At 38.1% G+C, this 21324-nt stretch overlaps 1 protein-coding gene across 7 annotated transcripts in view; it reads right to left on the bottom strand.

The window, feature by feature from the left end:
- Positions 1 to 14311: 14311 nt before the first annotated feature.
- MAP3K7 (mitogen-activated protein kinase kinase kinase 7) overlaps positions 14312 to 21324 on the bottom strand; it is a 44676-nt gene continuing 37663 nt past the window's right edge. For 6 of the 7 annotated variants that reach the window (XM_051777797.1, XM_051777796.1, XM_051777794.1 and 3 more), the window contains 4 exons: positions 20936 to 21044; positions 18095 to 18156; positions 17433 to 17548; positions 14312 to 15402 (listed from right to left, as the gene is read on the bottom strand). In XM_051777797.1, coding sequence (XP_051633757.1) covers positions 15222 to 15402; positions 17433 to 17548; positions 18095 to 18156; positions 20936 to 21044 — 468 coding nt within the window. In that variant the 3' untranslated portion in view covers positions 14312 to 15221. Of the gene's footprint in view, positions 15403 to 17432; positions 17549 to 18094; positions 18157 to 18974; positions 19062 to 20935; positions 21045 to 21324 lie in introns of all 7 variants that reach the window. The other variant, XM_051777801.1, reaches the window with a different exon arrangement.

Below are 21324 nucleotides of genomic sequence, written 5' to 3' on the forward strand. Positions count from 1 at the left end.
AAAAGGATTTGGCCAAATCCCATCCAACAACAACCAAACACATTAGCAAACAGAAACTTTGGGAGCTCCCTCAAGACAACATTTCTATTGCCTCTTGAACTTGGGAGACTTGTTTCCCATGGCTTTGGGGCAGCTAGGTAGGGATGATGCTACTTGCAAATTAGTGTCGTTCACTGTATTACAAAGATTGGTTTGTCAGATGCTCATACAGATGCTGTAGCTCCAGAGCATTTACAAGAGGCAAAGCATAACTTAACAGCTCCAAATTAGCTTTCAGAAGAGAATACATGGTGCTTAAGGTTTGCCAAAAAAGCAGCATGCAACTCTTCTGAAAAAGCAATGCTGCTATGCCTCGTGATGCTTTAGCCTCCTGCGGTGCCAGATGTAGCTAGTATTTTACTATTTCTTTCTTCAAATAGCAGTGCTCAGGGGGGATAAACTTTACTTAACCTAATTAATTTTAATCACAGCTTTCAAATCTCATACTGTGCAAAGAATTACAAATTGGGATACATTAATAGAAGCCATGGTTTATGCTGCAAGCTAATCGGGAAGTGTGCATTTACATTTTCTGCATGAGTTTGCAATTACCATTAAAACAAAATTCAGTTATGTCCTTTTAAATTACTAAAATGTGAAGAACAGATTGAGCTGGTCCCATTTGTTGTAGAAAATTACTTGAAAATGGCCTACATTTCAAAGAATTAAATGATTCTTACTGAATAAGAGGTTTTAGAAAATGATTTCCAGTTGTCTAGAGTTAAAGTGCTTCCAGGCATTCTGGTTTAAACAATCTTACTTTAAAAATAATGGATTGGCTAATGTTTCCTACCTGCTTCAGTATAGATTCATGGAAGGAACAAAGAGAGTTCTCCCAAAAAGTCTCAGCTACATCTTCCTTTAGGAGTAAACCAGAGAAACAACAACATCTAACCTAATCACATCCAAAACCTAACTCCAAAATACCACAGCAGTGAGCATTAGTCCAGGAAATTTCCTTCCTCCTTATGTCATGAACTGCTCTTCAGCAATGCCCACTCTCATATCTGGAAAGTTAGGTGCCAATTTTCTGTGGTCTGTGTCATTCCAAGTCCAGGGGTTTCAATTTCAGGGGTGCCAATGACCACAGAAGAAGTAAAAATAAAGTGGCCCTCCCAAAAGACCTGATTTTTTTTTTTTTTACAGGACTATATGTCCAACTAGATGCCAGATAAAAACGATTTCACCAACAAGCACTCATCTTCAAAAACAACTTGATCTTTTAGGAAAGCAAATCCCATTGAATTCAGTGACACCTAGTTTTCAGGGTGCCAAACATTCTCCCTGAGCATGGAGCTCAGATCCCTAAGTTACCTGGTTCTTTGAGAAAGTGTTATCTCACTAGAAATGATCTAATTTGCAAGAAAAGTTAAATAGCTCTGAAAGGAGCATTGTCCTTGGAAGTGTATTGTCTTGCAGTTTGACAGTGTGCAAAATTGGTTTCAATATAAAGCTTTACATCATAATGACAGTGTTCAAGAGAGTAGAGTGGTGTTTGTATTTATTTTCTGTCACAAACCTGTTGAAACTATTTTTTTTTTAAATTTAAGATCACGTAGAGCAAGCAGTGCAAAATCTAGAGTAAAACCACAGTGTCATCAGATTGTAGAGACACAGAATCAGTTTAGTCTCTTTTGTACAGCTAAAAGGTCAAAAAGCGTGGCTCTCAGGAAAACACAAGCAGGTGTATCTATTATAGATGATAACCTTTAGCTAAATTGTAAACTCCATGCTTATTAAATAATTGACAGTACATCAGAGCTTCAGGAAAGCCATGTTCAACATGCTGAGTTTAAATAAAATGGCTTGTGAAAATATTTTTTTACTAAAACATAATATGAAGTACAAATATTGACACAGAGACCAACAGGATGAAACATTTCCAGGTTATTCAATAGGTTACTATATATAAAGTAGCACTAAACCTCATTAAAATCTCTGCAAGAGGAAAATTAACCATGTTTTCACCATGAAATATCACTTCAAACTTGTATTTGCAAGAGAAGGTTTGTTGAGTGTTTCTTCTCTTTAAAAATGCAGCTTAAATGCTCTGTAGAGTGCTCATAACCACAGAATGATATATGGAGCTTTAAAGGAAATGATGAGCTGACTCTTAACTGATGTAAATCACCAGAGCTCTGCTAGAGTAAGTGGAAATTTATTCAATAGACAATTTTAATTTTAAATAAGATACAGATTGCTGTTCCACCAAAATAGTTTCCATATACTTTCTTAAAATTGCAATGAGAAAAGGAAAATTCACTTTTCCACCGTTCCAGTTTCCATAGGTGACCGTGAGACTATGTGCTCGTTTGGCAGAAGGAAATGTAAAAACATACCTCATTTCCCTCTCTGTCACACTCAGGTATCACTGGTAAGTTTAGCAAGGTTGCACTGCTGCAAAAAGTCAGAGGGATCGTATACTTAAATGCAGAGATACCTCATCTCCTGGTGATTCATCTGTGTCTTTTATGCTAGGTAGTAGGATGAGAGTGGTGCAAATGCCACAATTCTGCCTTTCAAAGCACCCTGCTCACTGCTGAAACAGGAGCTGGACTCCAGCAAGCATTTTTTGAACTCTCTCAGGGTTAAAGGTTAGATTCCACTATGGGTATGAGGCTTACTGTAGGGCTTATGATGGAGCAGGAGGGCCCTGCTCTTGTTCTTCTGCTTTTTGGTGGCTGCTGTAAATACCGCAAGCATCCTTTGGCCCTTTCAAAGGCTACTCTAGTAACTAATCTGGATGACCTAGGCACTGTGCCGTGGTGTTTTGGGTTTTTTTTGGTTGGTTGGTTTTTTGTTTTGTTTTGTTTTTTGTTTTTTTTTTTGTTTTAATGCAGAAAATTCTAAAGCAAAAGTAACGCCCAAGGTGTTTATTACAATAAATAAAGATCAATTTCAGATACTTCTGAGATTACTTCTTTTTAACTGCTATAATCCAACTTCTTTTCTTGAGTCCAAGCCTGCCCAGCTGCAATCAAGGTCAACCTAAATTTTAGGCAGGCTCTTTGTAGTAGCTGCAAAGCCCAGCCTCTACTCAAGAGTATATTTGCTTTGCTTTTACACTACTAACAATGTCTGATTTCAGACACAAAAAAACCCAAAACCATTTTGCACCCATTAGAGAAGCTTTGTGTATTGAATAGGCTCCATGTGATGTCCCTTCACAACAATTCTGGACCATAAGGAGGAAACCACTGCAATTCCCATTTCCAAGTTGTAAAGCAGCTTTCAGCACCACCAGCTGACTACTTAGTGCATTTCAATTAGCTCATGAAGGTTACCAGGCCACTGTGTCGAAATGAAATGTACACACAACTGAAGACTTGCTCATTGGCAATCAAATTTTCAAGTTACCAGGCCTGCTGGGTTCTCCCTGCAGAGCAAAGCCGCTTCTTCAAAAGCAGCAATATTCCTCTTTGGGTAACAGAAAAAAAAAAAAGACCATATTTTTGCATAATCACAGCTTTTAGTAATACAAAATTCACTGCTCTGTGGGAAATTGCAAGACAAAAAGTCTCAGTAAGTATGAAGTCCTCAGTGCTCTGACATGTTAATGCAAGGAAAAAATTGCCTTGCACAAAAGAGATTATGAGGGTTATTTGGCACCATTTTTCTGTTGCTGGGTCATTATTCAGGGTCTCATCCAGTTACAGAGCAGAGCCACTGAGGTTTGAAGGCCTCTGAGCAATATACCTCAAAAAAAAAAAGTTTTCTCCTGCTGCTCAGCCCTCCTTCAGCAGAAGTCTGTCACCTTCAGGAAACCCAGGCTACAGCATGATGTAATTTAGATGCCGCTTGGCAGTCTCAGTACTGTTTAATTAATTTTTTCAAATTTATTGCTGTTTCTTGCAGATCCAGCGTAAATGCTGTGTCTTGGCTACTGTAAAGCTGACACTGAGAAATCTTGCAGAAAAACTACTTGTACTTATGACCACTTACATAGTGAAAAAATGTTGCTTTTGTCTACTAGTGTGCTCAATGACAAAAGGAATAGCACATTTTTCTTTTTCACTTTGCTTGAATTTAGAGGCTAATGTGCGTCTATCATATATTTATTTCTATATATTGACAAATACGGTCAATAATTAGGTAGTTTAAAACCCATGTGTGCACATATCCAGTCTTACAACGGAGATTATAAGTAGAAGATGACTGCGCAAGTCCTCCGTACTCGGCTAAACTTCAGCAATGAAGAATATGGGAAAAAGAAACCTGAGCTGGGCATGAAGAAGACATTGATCATTGAAAAATTGACTGGTCATTTCAATCATAATTAAGGGTGTCGGTGGTGCACATCATGGGCACGCTCCAGGACAGGCATTGGCCTTGGCCGGCTCCCTGGCCAGAGCTCAGCAGGAGTCCCAAGGGGGGTAACAGCACACCAAACTAAGCACGTCTAGAAATTTCTGCAAGACTAAAAACAACGACTCTCCCAGCGAGAGATGACAAATCAGATCTTCACTAACACAGCAATGGTACAGTGAGAGTAAACACAGCACAGTGCCATTCTCTAGTGTGCTGGGTTCTGGCTGTACCCTCCTGAATTCAGCCGTTTTCTGGATCATTGCAAGAAACTCTGGCATTATTATTTTTTTTTTTTTTCTGAAGTAAATAGAGTTTGTCCTGGTTTTTCAAGCCAAGTAGGCCACAGTTCTTTCAAAATGATGGGCCTCCAGGGAGCCAAGAGTAACTGAGCTCAGTCAAGAGACTTGCACAGTTTGCTATTTTGCAGAGTCCTAAGGGTTTCCTGCAGATATAAGTGAAGCATGCATTTATTTAAATTTTTTTTGCTCTCTCACTGGCGTTATGAGAAAGTAATGCATTTTTATTTACAGCTTTGCAATCACTCCTGGATTCATAAAAGGAAGATGATCTTACGTTTCCTTCTTACGTGTTCTAACTAGCAGAGAAGAAAGAATTTGAGCTTGGTGAGAAATTCTTTCTTCTTAAGAGCACTGCATGTGGAGATACTGCTTTAGGCACATTCTTTCCTAACTGCACAGCATTTAAATGTAATTAAGCACAGTCACTTGTACCAACCAAGGATCATGAAGTGTATAACATAAATAGATCTCTGTTAACCTCTTACATCAATAAAAAATGATATCATAATTTTTAAATGATTTTGCAGAATTTTTAACAAGTAACAATGTGTTTTGTTTAAAATATTTTATTCTCTCCTTGAACTATAAAGTTCTTTAGAGCATTACCTGGAAGTTGCCTCTTAGGTTTTTTTATGTCATTAACAGTTATGATCCTGAACAAGATTAAGCACAGTCAGCTAGTTTGTAGGAAGCCTGAAATTCATGGTAATTTATTAAAGCTTTTTATACATGTAGGAGACACATTCTCTCATATTAAGATGTAATTTCATCACCCTGCTATGCATATCCAAAAGATGTACCTATTCATTCTTTGCTATCCCACTTTCACAACAGCTGACCTGGTGTGTAATTGGTTTATTTCCATTTGCATCAGTTTCATCGACTTAGCTGCAAACAGCAGTTAAAAATAATTAAAGAAAGGACCCAATCTTTGCTAATTAAAAGGGTGCTTCCTGGATGCTAGATCCAGGAAACCTCTTCTGCATTGTACTGCTTAACTAATAATTAATCAGGGACAGAATCACTGGAGCCCACATTATTGGAATGACAGGTCACCTGTGCTCCCTTGGGCCTCTATTTTCCCGTAAACATGTTTTTTGGAAAGTTATTTGAAGCCTTCAGGTGAGAACCGCTCTGTAAGTGTTATATATCAGTAACAAAACTAGGCCTAATGACCATATCTTTTTCCTTTACAAGCCTCCCATGGGGCCAGCATCACCCAAGGAGATGGTTCTGCAGTATTTTGCTGATGCTTTTACCCTATGATGCAAGATGGGCTCCAGTTACTGGTTTATTGTTGTAAGCCTGTGCTGAGACTTGTGCATCTAAATGCTGGTGAAAATTCAATCACTGTAAATTCTTTTTACTTATGCTCTGCACATTGCCAAACAAGCTGTTGCCTCTTGGTTGCTGCAATAACATTTTTTACAGGGCGCTGCTGCCTGCGAGACCAGATGACAGTGCTAATGACCCATGTCCTTGTTCTCTGCTTCCCTTGCTTATGCTTCTTGTTTCTCCACACTCAATTAAGGAAAAGGAATTGAGGTTAATATTCCTGTCCTTGAAATTAAATCTACCCTTGTCCCACAGTGCAATTAATGAAAACAACTTGGATACAGAGCCTTTCATCTGTTGTTCACTGGTTTATTTAGTAGGAGTTGACAATGACTCACACCATTAATTTGTCTGTTGAGTGGCAAACACAGCGAATTAGCGACGTTAGCCTAGATTGTAGACATCACCCTTACAAAATCACTGCCATGAGTTAATATCTCTGCTGCTCTTTGAGGTGAAGAGTTGTGGTGACTACGAGACTTCTCCTTGTGTCACAGGTCCTCCTGCAGCCTGCCTGCAGACACACCAAGGGTACACATGGCCTGTGCTGCTCTTGATACCACTAATTCTAGGGGTAATTAGATAAAACTGGCTATTACACATCAAACATCAGCCATTAGATGTCCAAATAACAGGACACTATGCACTTGTACTGTGAAAAGTGCTGGTTAATTATGTATTCGGCTATTAAATTATGTTAAGGTTCAAAGTAAGTTCAGCAGCAGAAAAACAATAGAAGGTCAGAATGAGTATAGGTATACTCTCTGATTTTTCTCATTGGCAGATGCTGACAAATGGGAAGTTCTTGTGGTATTCACAAATGTTAATGACATCTGAGTTACCACTCCCATATCCACTTGTGTAGTCTGACTTGCAAGGCAGAGAGATTTATGTTCTACATCATTCACTTCATGACCATGAATTAGGTTCAGGGCTTGAATTACTGTGGAGGAACACATCTCTCCCTTGTATGTGAAGCAAGTGGGATAAAGTGTCTTTGTGAAGACTTCTACGACCCCTCCAGCTACCTGCTCCAAGGCTGAGCTCTGAGAAAATGGTTGGCACATGAGCAGAGACAGTACTTTCTCCCTACAACCCTGATTCTTGTTATGGAGGAGGCTGTGTATCTTCAAGCTCACAGCAACAGGAGTATCTTCTATTCACTGCAGCTCTGATACAATCATGTAGGCTTTCCAACCCTGACAAGCACACTCAGCTCTTGTAAATAAAGTGTAGTTTTCTTTCCCCCATTTCTTCAGAGCAAAACAAAAAAGATCCCCAGAGTCACAGCTTACTTAAAGTCAAGCTGAAAATTTTTGAACTTTGCTGTGCCTGAAAGAAAGGGGAGCTGGCATCAGTGTGTTATCATCACTCACACAACAGCTATAAGATCTAACACCATGGGGAACATCAGTCCAAGTAAATACCAGCCACTGAATCATAAATTTTCAGGAGGGCTCAAAGTGCTTACTGTTCATCATCTGATTCTTAAGGTATTTGAATTTATGCCAAGATAATAAGGGAACAGCATTCCCTGCAATTCATTGCTGTACTGTACAGCAATATTTTATGCAACTGACTGCAATAACACTGATGTTGTATTAAATTTTTGACTGGCTTGAGGAGGCAGCCACTTTTCTTCTTTTGACATGCTCAGGCTGGAACACAGATGATGCAGTCAACAGCATTGAGATTTGAGAAATCTGTTGTGATGATCTTGCAGAAACTTCACAATGTAGTGTGCTGCTCTGGTCGCTTGAATACAGATGAATAAATGCCTCAGCTGAATGCTTCTGTGTTTAAGACACATTTTAGAGCTACTGCATACTTGTCCATTACACAGCAGGAGGGACACTGAACCAGAACATAATCAGTCAGCGTTTTTAAACTTCTTTTAAGCGCTTTTAAAAACATTCAGCTCATTCATCCTGCAAGCAAACAGGGCTCTTGGGACCTAGCAGCACTGGCTGACAGAGGGTTACTATAGATAATATATTACACTGCCAGTACAGACAGCTCTTTTGTTTAAACAAGTGTTCTAGGCCTCATATTTCTTAAATATTAATTTATATATTACCTTTGCATTGATTCTAATATGTTTTCTTCAGGGGAGGGGGGATAAGTAATTACGACAAATGCTGTCTTGTGGTGCAAGAAGCCAATGCAAATGAAGAAACCTTAAGCAACTTATCACTACAAAACATTTGTAAGAAACTTGCTCATTGCAGCTGCTGTTGTGATTTCAGTGACACTTTCCCAGGAAATGGGGAAGAATATACCCTCTTCCTGCACCTGTACGTGCTGTTACTGATCAAGCACTGTACTGTCTTGGGAGCCTGATGTTTGTTAAAGAGCAGAGTGCAATATTGTCTGTAGTTCTGACTGTGAAAGGGTCCCATGGCTTGCTGAGAGAGTAACAATCTCTCAGACAAACTGACAAAGTAGGAAAAAAGCCTAAATGGTCCTAAACCCATTGAATTAAAGCAGCAGACATTAAAAATGCAGTTTGATCTATAGGACTTTTTTGGGGAGGCATGGCATAATATGCAAAATTACCAATAAACTGGCCACATTCAGCTCCCCAGTTGTGTTTGTAAGGCTTTTTCCTCTTTTTCCTTTCAGGTCTGAGAACCCAGAGCACTCAGGGAAGCAAGCAAGAAAGCCTTCACCACACCACTTTTTTCACCACATGGTTCCTTTGGTATGATGTCCCACATCTATTGGTGTGTTCCCCGGATCCAGAGATGTGGGATACAGTGCACTATACGACCCTCATGCACGTTTTGTTTTGTTTGCTTTCTTTCTTCCCCAAAACAAATAAATCCCTCCCCAGCAATCTCTTGGGACCTAGGGTTTTTGATGAGCATAAAATTATCACCCTAAATCTCACACTTCACTGCAGCTTTGGTGTCTGCCAGCACTCAAGGACACCCAGAGTGGCCATTAAAGGTCCTTAATGGAAAGCAGCAGCCCAGCTCTCACCATCAGCCCAGCTCACACTCAGCCACAGCAGCGTGCTCTGAGTCAAAGTACAGCTGCACTGACCAAAATGGCTCCTTGCACCGTCTCTGAGGTCATATCTGAGCACTTTACTGACAGAAGCAGTTTGGGCTTGGCAGCCCAGCAGACCCCAGGCAGCCCTCAGAGGACAAGCTAAATTAGCTTCACCTCCTACCTCATGAACAATTCCTGGCTATGCCCTACCCACATTGCTAATGATGATGACAACGATGATGTAAGAAACTTTAATAAGAATCTGATTTGCACATACCAGGTTTAACTTTTTGGAGACATCTGCTTGAGGAGTCCTCCAGTGACAGGCACAGGCAGGCTCCTCTGGGACCTTGGAGAACAAAGATGCTCACAGGAATACTTCCACAGCACTGGTTTCACAAATATGGATATTCCTGGATGATAGGAGGATTTATTCCCTCTTACAGCCTAATCATCTTAACTTTGCCTGGTTTTGGAAAGGAGTCTCAGAAGTCTTAAACACCTACTGTACAGACACCAGCAAAGCCGCATAAAGGGCTCTCCTTTTCTTAAGCACATTTTTGGCCACCCCCCTTTTCACACTGCAGGAGCTATGAGGACAGTGATGGTGGCTTTGCAGATCACTCAAAGATGCCCCAACATGTGAAGTCCACATTGCTACTCTTCATGAAAAAAGGAGAGAAACAGACCTAAATAGAGTTCTTAGGCATATCCACCTCAACAGAGAATGGTTCAGGTCGGAAGGGACCTTAAAGATCATCTAGTTCTAAGAGCAGGTTACTCAGAGCTCCATCCAACTTGGTCTTGAACACTCCTAGAGATGGGGCATGCACAACTCTTCCGGGCAATCTGCTCCAGTGTCTCACCACCCTCCAGGCAGAGATCATATAAGATCATATGATCTTCAATCTGCCTATAACTAGGATTTTTTTCTAATTTTCTGCTATAAACTAAGATTTTGTCCCATCCCATATGTTGAGACCACAGGTTATAGGAATGCAAGTCACTCCTTAGTCCTTTGCCTAAATATGAGAGGAGAGCAGCCTATATGCAGTTGTCTCATAGCCTCTCCTGTTCAATACCAGTGGGTTGGAAAAGCATGGTCAGGAAAAGGGAAGACCCTTATATTTCCACCAGTTGGCATGTGAATGTTCATCCAAGTCACTGATGAGTAAGTTAAAACTGGACACAGTATCAACCCTTGGGAGACAGGGCTAATGACAGCCTCCCAACTAGACCAGGTGTCACTAATCATAACCCTCTGATTCATGTTGATACAGGGACCACTCACTGCTTAAGGACAGAAACAGGTCCAAGAGAAGCCAAAACTCGCACATGCAGTCTGCACACTGCTGGGGAGACACAGCTGGGGCTGCATTATCCCCTGCCTCTCCCCCAGCCTTGGCCAGGAGCTGTGGTCTCACACAAAGGAAGTGGGGGTGCTTCCACCTGCTACCCCTTGCTTCACACAAAGCTGAATATGCTTTAAACTTCTTATAATGCAATGATCTCAGGCGGAATTTCTTCACTCAGAGGGTGGTTAAGCATTGGAACGGGCTGCCCGGGGTAGTGGTGGAATCCCTATGCCTGGAGGCATTCAAGAAATGACTGGACGTGGCACTTGGTGCTATGGTTTAGTTGACAGGGTGGTGTTCATTCAAAGGTTGGACTCATGATTGTGGAGATCTTTTCCAACCTCAATGATTCTATGATCTGCTCCTCTTCACTCACCCTTAAAAGGTAACAGTTTCCATGTGTAGGAGTAGGTGGGCTGCCTTTATCCAAGTCAGAAGGCAGGTATCAACAAATCATGTGTAATTATGCAAACACAAGCCCGTTGTATCCCTTGGGGTATCTCAGATTTTTAGCTACTTAGTGTAAAGCACACAATTGTGAATAAAAACCATTTTTTCATGAACGCTTGTTTAAGTTAAAGCCCTAGGATTAGTAGTGGTAGTATTTTAAGACAGTATTCTATAAATAATTAAAAATTTAAACTATTTGGTCTAAATTCAGTTTTGCTCTTTCATTAAGTACCTCTCTGCGACCAGAGTCATGATGTAGGTTCAAAGTCAAAACATTTGTAGCAAATCTCTCCAAGTTCAGTGGAAGATCTGAACTGTCCCTGCAAGAGGCAGAAAACCGCTATAGGGGCATAGAAAATAACTGATGCACTCTCAGATACACACAACTGTATTTATCTGCCTCTACAGAAGAACTTGATCTTCACAGGTGTAGAGCATAACCCACTTAGTGACATTATTAAAGTAAACGAAAGTTAACTACAGAAAGGTCTGATTTCGGAAAGAAAAAGAAAACTATTAATTCTGATTCAATATGTGTATCTCTCTACACCTACATAGAATCACAGAATCAATTAGTTTGGAAAAGACCTCTGAGATCAAGTCCAACCTATGACCAAGCACTACCATATCAACTAGACCATGGCACTGAGTGCCACAACCACTCTTTCCTCAAACACATCCAGGGATGGTGATTCCACCACATCCCTGGGCAGCCCATTACAATCACTAATCACCCCTTCTGTGAAGAAATCCCTCCTCATGTCCAACCTAAACCTCTCCCGGGGCAGCTTATGACTATGTCCTTTCATCCTGCCTGGGAGAAGAAGACAACCTTCACCTGGATACAACCTCCTTTCAGGTAGGTATGAATGTGCAAGTACATAACTGTGTTTACGTGTGCATATACATGTACACAGGTTTTACTTTCATAAGATCCTCCTCTTCAACCAGTTCACCAGGGATATCTGTATTCTGAGGGCTTGAGTATGCCACATCTTTTTTTTTTTCCCTTACCCTTTCAAACCTTCCCTGCAGGTTACAAGCAGGGCACCTAAACAGTTGAGTTGTTCAAAACACCTCAGAACAGATCTGAAGAACAATTCTGTGTTCTTCAGAGGCAGTGAAACAGCTAAGGGATTGTTTCTCTCTGTGGCACAGAGAGAGGCACATAAAATCCATTATGAACAAAATAAAGAAGTTCCAGGGAATCAAATTTGTCTGAACAGAAGAACGGAAGATGAGACCGTATCTCTTTGCAGAACATCCATAAGGAAGATGTGGCATTCTTAAAATATCTTGATACTCACTTATGAGTAGGACTATTCATCCTACACCCTGCTTCTGCACACAGGAAGGGACGAGCTCATAGCAGAAGAATTTTTTTCAGCAGTGGGAACAACTGCACAATGATCATCTTCCACCCAGTGTGGGATTCCATCAGAGAGTACGGATGCCCCAGCAAGTGTTGCGGCATCACTACGTATTTGTGGAAGGCTCTCAGCTTTTACTAATTAATTCCTGACAAAGGAATAAAACCCTGTAGCAGAAAGCCACACTGCTCATTCCTGAATCATATGAAACCATTCACCATTTTATGTACAAGTTTTGAATTACAATCTTCAACTCCTCATCAGAAAAAATAACAAACCAAAAAGCCTAAAAAAGCATTCTGGAAGAACTGCATAGTGTACAGAAGCATACTTTCCATTACAAAATATCTTACAGAACACATACTGCAACAAAAAGCAGAGCCTATTACCTTTTCTGAGAAGGCAATGCCCAGCCAAAACTAGATGTTTCACCTCTATTATTAGAGGAACAGCTTTAACTGGACAGAAGAGTACATGAAAAAAGTTCCTGAACAGTCCAGATACTTTAAAGGGAAAAATACAAGTACATTTGTAAACAACTTTAAAACAAGAGCCTTATGAAAACAATAAAGGTCACTGAAAATTAAGCTGTTAAACTCTTCTTAGCCCAAACCACTGTGTTCTACCCTTATAAGTTTTTTTGTTATGATACACAAATTTTGCCACATGGAAATCTTCAGTGAGAAATTCGGGCAAATATTTTTTTCGTTTTTGGTGGAATTAAGAAAGGGATAATTTGAAGGCAAAAGGTTAAACTCCAAATTCCCTCTAAAAATTACAAGAGCAATATAACCTAACTACTGAATGGAGTCAACAGTGCACGGTAGCACAGCACTTATTTTATAATCTGAGACCCTTTATAATGTAAACCCTGAAAAGTCATAAGTAACTGCTAGAACAGACTTTTGTATTATGTACCATTACTCAAACCTTGCCATAAAGTGACTTTTCACATACAAAACTGATTTACCCTAAGTGTATCGGTTTTATGACACTGAAATGTAATAACTGTCGTAGTAAATGATTTTGTGTAGGTAATTATCAACCACGCATCTGAAGTTGAGCATCAGTATTTATGCTGTTCTACTTAATGCTTCAGCATATGTTAAGTAAGCTACTGATCATCGAGTGTCTCCATTTTGGTAGATGGACAGATGTATGCGAACAGCAATGCTCTGGATAACTTGTGCTATTCCTAATACTACAGTTATTTTCTCTCCCAATTACATTTTGCTATAAATATGTGTGCCCTTAAGTTGATCCCAATATCAGTTTCAGCTAACTAATCAAATTATCTGCTAAGGTTTTGGAAATGATAACCCTTCCTTTATTTAAATAAAATGAGGGAAGGGTTTCTAACTTCCAAAGGTTTGCCAACAACAGATTTATTTTCAAGACAGGATGACACTGTTTAGTACATTGTTCATCATCTTTGCTGTTCACAGATAAGCACAACAGTACTAATGGTTTTTATGAAGTAGGCAGGAAAGAAAAGAGAAAATACTGTGAAGTTTTTACCCTTAAGGTTTTTCTAAGTTCTGCTCATGGGCTCTTATAAATAACCATTTATTTGAAATAAGTCTAAGTAAAATTTCAGATTACCTTTCTTTTACTTGGAGGGCTCCACAGCTAAACTTCAATTTTCTACTTTTCTTTTGCAAAGGAGTGTTATTAAAGCCCTGCCCACAACTGGGTACCTCAAGAACTTATGCAAGGAATAACTTATCATTATATTTAGAAGTGCCTCATTTTTGTACCAGTTAATTCATAATCCAAGTAATTAATCTGCAATGTAAAACAAGCAGTTATTTTCTCCCATGTAATAATGGTGAATAACAACACTGAGCATTACATATTCTGCTTGAGTTCGTTAAATGCAACTCTTCAGTCACAAAGGCAGCAGGCATTCTGTAATGGACTTCCTTTGAACTATGTTCAAATGAGTAGAATAACTGAGATTCCTGATGGAGATCTAAGCCATTTCCCTCATGTTCTTAATAGCTTCCGCTATTTGTACACTCAACTCCATTTCATAATTTGCTATTTAAAATAAATTCATTTCCCCAAACCTTTCTGTCCCTATCTAAAACAAACTTATTTACATTTATGGTAAATGCTTTCCAGCAAATAAGTTGTAAGAAAAACAAACAAAAAAAATCAGTAAGGGAGCAAAAACATAAAAGGAGCAAGTATTTCAAGTTTTGTAATAATTCTCTTTCTGAATTTCCATCCAAAGATGCTACAGGGACAAAAGCTTTAAAGGTTTAAAACATGCTTTCACACATTTTTGATTCTTCCTCTTTACACAAGGGACCAACTCTGCCCAGTGAATCACCTTCATAACTTTTGCCCAGTAATTAAGCGAAACTGCACGTCATTCACCCCAAGAAAGTAAACAAAATACAGTCTTTTACTTCAAATATTTTATGAAAGCAAGATTACAAGAAACATATTAGTCAAAATGCAGGGCTATCAAGCACTGAACCAAGGATGCTGGCATCAGTTTGCCTACCATTTTGCATGTGGAAAAAATACACTATGTCTACAGGTAAAAGGCATCACTAATGCATCATGAATTACTGTGGTCAGCCAAGATCACCTCTGCAGCCTGGAGCCTGTTTAAGTCTTGAAAACAATCATCATAATAATAGTATGAGATGAGACACTGGAACAAAATCATTCTTAAACAGGAAAGTTTTGGGTTTTTTTTTGCTCTTATCGAGGTAACACCAAAAACTAAAAATAAGATCTTAAAATTTAGCAGCCTCCTTAACACTTGTTAGGCTAGCCTTCACACAAGGAGCATGCAAGCAGCCACTCTTCTTGCTTTAAATTGAGGGCTGTTGGTTAATTCAAGTCATTGTTTTCTCACCTTATTCAATTAACCTGTTGAACTGGATGTCCACCATAGGAAAAAGAAAATTAAATGATGTTAAGTGCAGCAGACAAGTACAGATCACACCAAGAAGCTAACACTCATGAGCTGTCATAATAAGGGATAATAATAACAATTAAAAAAAAAATAATCAGTCTTTTCTGTGCATATTTTTCATTTGAAAGGTCCCAGGAAATCATGATGTGCCTGGCCGTTTCTGTTGCTGATTTCTGATTACCTCTAATTGTTTTTTGCATTGCTGATAGTATGTTGAGAGACTTTTGTTTTCATCTAACAGCTTTTTATGTTCTTGTACCAGACGGGATGTGTTTTGCTGGTCTTTTTCATCCTGGTCCAGTTCTGCTATTAGTTCTTGTCTAAAATAATAATAAAAAGAAGTAATTGTCATTTATAATCTATTTCTATTTGTGTGTAGACGATTTCAAATATTTCAAATCAGTAACTGATCATCAATCTGAACTCATAGCTGGTGATATTTTGCACAAAAAAAGTCTTATTCTTTAATGTAGTCCGGGGAAAAATTCTCTTCCAAATCAAGTCCACATTTGAACTTTAAACTAGCTGCAAGACATAGCTTCAATCTCTAAAATTGTCCTTCAGACTAGTTCTAAAGGTCACAGCAAAACATCTAAGGAGCCACATAAAATTTCATATATATATATTCAACTCTAATTTTGCATATATGCACATTTTAAATATCTAAAGACAATTTAAAATATAAAATTGCAGTAATTTTTCATAACTTTTTAGTGAAGTGTTATTTTCTATTTGTACTTGAACTTATGAAAGCAGTGGAAAAGCAGAATCAAGGAAAATATTTTTGTAACTGGCATTTCACATAATTTACACCATAAATGTACACTGTTTTTTAGCAGTAATTTTAGAAGATCAAACACGCTGATAAACTTGCTATAATTTATCCTGCAAAACTGATGTAGCAGTTTGTTTTACTACTTGTTTACAAGGCAACAAGAAGGCAAGCTGCCAGCAATATTTTTCAAACAAAATAGTAAAGGAGAAAGTTCATGTTAATTAATTGTTGCCATATGGTTTGTAATTACAGTTGAAGAAAACTTAATAATTCTTTGAGGGCTGAACTAATAACTACCTTAACCAGCATTAAATTCATCCATCACAACACTATTTTTTGTTTTAACACCCATGGACAACTACATTCTGACTAAGAAAAAACAGTTTGGAAGAAATGTCAATACAAAATTACCACAAAAAACCCTAGTAGGAATCTAAAAGCAGAGAATTAAGAGTTTTGAAACAGAAACACATTTTTATATAAGTTATTGACCCTTAGAAATAACACAAATAAAATCAAAATTAAGATATTCACTCTAGCTTCAGTATCTCCTCATCAAGTCTAAAAATTCTAGTTGCATGTGAAAAAATCAAATTGTTCTCAGGAATAGGTGAATACATTCACCAAAGGTGAATACATGATAGGAGTTCAAACTTACAATAACATTTTCCCCCCATTCTGTATGCTACTTCTAACGTACAAACGGTTTACACAACACATTTTTCTCATTAACTAATCCATAAACTCCAAGGCAAGCCCCTTGTTAACAACCGCTTGCCTGCAGCGGCTCAGACACTGATGGGTAACAAGCTGATAACTTGGTCTAGCGTGGGAGTATAGCTGACCTCTCAGAACTGCTCCCCAGCATCATGAAACAGAAAGGGTAAGTAGAGCACAACAGAACTTATTGTGAACTCAAGTTCTGAATCAGCAATAATTTTCACCCTAATACAAAAATACATGCAGTTGCTTCACTTATACATGTACATAATGTAAGAGGAAAGAGTTTATTTCTGGTGCACAAGGAGAAGGTACATAAAAAGGTCAAAGTATTAGGTCTTGAACCCCTGGCAGAAAAACATAAGATGTGTGTTGATAATACTGTTGTAAACGCAATGCTTGGCAAAAGTCAGATAAAGATAAAAACTAACTGCAAAATGAGTAACACTGACATATTACTCAAAATTCTACAATCCATTAACCAAGTGATTATCTACAAATTACAACTGAAAACATGTTAATGGACAGCGTTGTAAATAAAATTCCAAGGTTCTTTAGAAGTCCAGATCTTTCATTTGATATGATACAAACAAACATTACTGTTGTGTTACAAACACAGATGTGCCACACACTTATCTAGGACTTGTCCGGAAGAAGTGTCTTGACATTGATCAAAACTTTCAATTATCTGCTCTATCTCACCTGTACTGAGCAGCTCCGAGATTAAGGCTGGAAAATAATTATGCTCTATGAAATGTTACTTCATAAAGCCGGATACAACAGTCACAGAGAACAGACTTTGTGTAAAAAAAAACCACACAGAAGAACAGAAAAAGTAAACCACATTTTACTTACTTCCTCTGCAACAGCAATGCAATTTCTGTCTGAACTTTCATATATTCTTGTGCCATTTTGCAGTGCTGTTCAAACACAGCCATAGATTCTTTGGAGTTTGGGCATGGTGCTAGAGGCTGAAAATAAATCAGACATGTTAAAGACTAATGAACTGATATCTTAGTAAATAGTGTGTTAGAATGTCTCTGCAGTGTATTTATAACATCTTTTAAAAACTGGTAAGCTTTTAAAAATAAGTGTTAAACCATGCCCTGGAAAACGTTACAGCACCAATGTCAAAGATGACTCAAACCTCAAATTTGCGGTTTTTAATCTGACACCTGTTACAAAAATCAAAGTAGTGTCTGATCCCATATACAACAAATAAAGTGTATACAGCAATTTAATTCAGTAACACTCAAGCAAATAATGTCTTATTTTGACAGTCAAACTCAGCTTACATTTGGTTTTAGGAATCATGTTTCCCAGGGCTTGTTTTTAATAGCTTGATCAAATCTGAGTCAACCAATCTCAGATTACATAATATATTTTTTTTAGCCTTGGTCAAAAATTAGACAGAATATAAACCCAGGTAAATATGTGGCACTATATTTTGCAGCCCAAAAGTCACACGTTAGAATGAAATGCAAGCTTAAGAATCTCATAAAGTGTCTATTTTTTACCTGTAACTGATGATCTAATGTAAGATATGCCATTGGGATGGAGTTATCTGACCCATTGGTCTCTGTAACAATACCAAGAAAATTTTAATGTATTTTCAACAGATAATTCTATTCTTATAGGACAAAAACAAGAATTCTAAGTAATTTCACAAAACACAATCTGAATGTGGACAGGCAGATGGAAATAGCAGCAATTCAATCCCAAGGCAGATGAATAATTTTGTTCTTCTGACAGTTAAAAATTCAAAAGTATGGTCTAGTCTACCATACCAAGAAGAAATAAAGATTATGGTTATGAACCTACATTTCTAGAAGCCATGTAACAGCATACAGATTTTAAAAATACTATTTTTGTACAGTTTGCAATCATTTCTGTTTATAAAAAAATTGCCATTTCATTCTTGTTTATGAAGGATCAGCCAGCCAGCCCATGCATCTAATCACTTTAAAATTAGAAGCTGTGCAAATCAGCTCTGCCAAAATAAAATAAGCACAACCTCCTGCTCAGTTTTGAAACCTGCTCCCAGTGAGGTCTCTAAGTTTCTTCCTCACAACATGCTCTAGGGCATCTTCTCTGTTCTGCAGAGATACTTTGTGGGTAGCATGGAACCCAACCTGTCTCCTGGGCCGGGCTGCTCTCTTCTTATGCTGCAGTTACTCCAGATTTCTCTAGTGCTTTCATTCCAGATTTCACATGTTTCTGAATTCTTACAGATCCTATCTTTTAGTAGCCCACAATCTGGGGATCACAAGGTTACTGTTAAGCTTTAAGAGACATAGAGTGAAGACACATGGAGAAACTACTGATTTTACAGCCGCATTATTGCTACTAGAGGATTATATGGAGGAGGGTAGGTGGGAAAAAAAAGGGGCTGCTTACCCATACCCCAAAAGCACCTGCCACAGAGTAGTCGTGGTAGAGAAACTAAGGTGTTGCCCTCAAAGACTATGCTATCTCCAAGAGCAGCTTCAAAAGGAAACAGAAATAAGAGGGTGGGAATGGAGAAAAACTGGTTAAGTGTATGCTTGTAAGGAAACTGGAAGGTGGTAAAAACAAAAAAAGGAAAAGAAAACAACCCTAAAACCAGAGACTTAATCACTACAGTATCTTAAATGCGATCAATATAAAAAGTCCTTCCCTACATTAGACTGTTGCCGTAAATGGATACTGCTAAAACCACTGCAATGCTTCAAATACATCAATACATGCAAAATACTTCAGATGACATTTTTGAGCATTTCAACAGTGTCACAGAACTGCAACTTTTCCTGTGACTGACCAGATTCAGCTATATCCTTGTTTTATCATTTTGCCTCATTAAATTAAAAATGTACCCTCTTTTAAAGAAAACAAAAATTATTTCTCTCTTTAGAAGCTCAAACAATTCTTTGCTCATGGACTGCATAAACCTAACAAGAAAATATACATATGGCACATTCTGTATTTACCTGAGTATAAGGTGAGGGATTTCTGTGGGCCAGAAAACAGACCTGACTTTTAGCTCTAGTGTGTGCTGCATTTAAGAACAAAGATTTGGCACAAACTGTCCTTGCACTGGCATAGGATTAGCAGCTTTCAGTTCCCAATGAACTACTGACTGGGTAAGACCTTGCTTTCATGTGAGGCAGCAATTCCCATAAGTGCTCACTGCCCAAAGAAACTCAGGATCCATGCTGCACAAGAAGGCACAGGGTGGGCTGTAGCAATGGGCAAGGGCTTTGGGAAATTATGAGTGATAGGGTACAGAATGTGATCAGGCAAAGTAACAATGGACAGAAAGAAGAAAACACAGAAGCTAAATGCAAGGGTATGATGTCCTCCTCCCACTAAAGCAGGGGGAAAAACCCCAAAGTACAAGTCTTACAAAATCACTTTATATTTGGTGAAATACAAGTGTGCATATATACATACAAATGTATGTATATATACATATGCCTATGCAAGAGTTAGTCCACATGTGAGTTTCCATTTTGTACTTGGTTAGAGGAAAAGAATAAAAGTGACTGATCAGCCGGATGAAATGGATCACAAGAAAAAGATTTCAGAATTTGACATACTGTGAAGTACCAGCTTGAGTCTAAGTTTAAGATTCAATATGTACAGTTTGGTAACAAAATTGTAATTTTCATTTATATTCTAAAAAGGAATTTGTGGGATCCATTGTTTTCATGCAGTCCAGTACTGGTTCTTTTCATTATGGAATGCATTATAACTTTTAAAATCGAATTAAACTACTCAATTATGTTCATTCTTAATCCTATTTCATAACAAAAGAACAGTGATGCTACAGTAGAAGTATTTACAACATTTCTGTAGACACGTGTTAGTTCATTTAAAAACAGTAATTTTATGTACACACGTATATTCTGCATAAGCAAATTACAACAGAGATGATAAACAGAATTAACCTATTCCTGATACTCACCTACACGGCATTTCACTCCAGATGTCAGAGCAACAAAAGTTTTAAATGTACATTCATAATATGAATGCACAAGACTAAAATGTAACAAGATGTCTATTCCTCTAATTTTCCAAAACCACACTATAGTAAAAAACTGGTGCTAACAAGATCTTCATTAAATATTAGTACCACTGCATATGTACAGTGCTTTCTTACAAGCAAAATACTAACAAGTTTATGTAACTCAATATAATCTATAAAAAAGTGTTCTCAAAGCCTACATGAAAAACAAGTCAGTAATGTAATGATTTAATTTAAGCAGAACTAAAATGGACCTTGACTTTCATTGCTTACTCTTATTGTCTAAGTAACCACAACCAAATAAATATTTTATGTTTTTTACAGGCAAAAATTTAAGTAAGGAACAAAGGATTACCTGCATCATCAGGTGTCCATGGATTACGAGTTGGCTTTTCAGAGGTTGGTCCCGAGGTAGTGATCATTCTCACACTAGGACTAGATGATCTACTGCTGTTTCTACTCTCCTGAAATGACAAAACAAAACAAAATGACAAGTTAACAGAAGATTTTTGAAAAGTTCATTAAAAAGAAAAAAATGAAAGAAATCTGAACCTACAAACCTCCAAAATACCCTCCTCCCCAGGCTGTTACCCTGAAAGCTGTCCTGACAGTTTGATCAACTTTACATGCAGTGCAGGGATAATTTCATCCCCATTTGTACTCCATCTGTACTGTGTAAAATAAATTGATACAATTTTGCTACTCAGCATAATAAATGCAATGCTGAACAATGTGTTCAAGATC

Source organism: Manacus candei, unplaced genomic scaffold (genome assembly GCF_025592945.1).
Source record: "Manacus candei isolate 608988 ecotype Guabito, Panama unplaced genomic scaffold, ASM2559294v1 h1tg000011l, whole genome shotgun sequence".
Lineage (NCBI taxonomy): Eukaryota > Metazoa > Chordata > Aves > Passeriformes > Pipridae > Manacus > Manacus candei.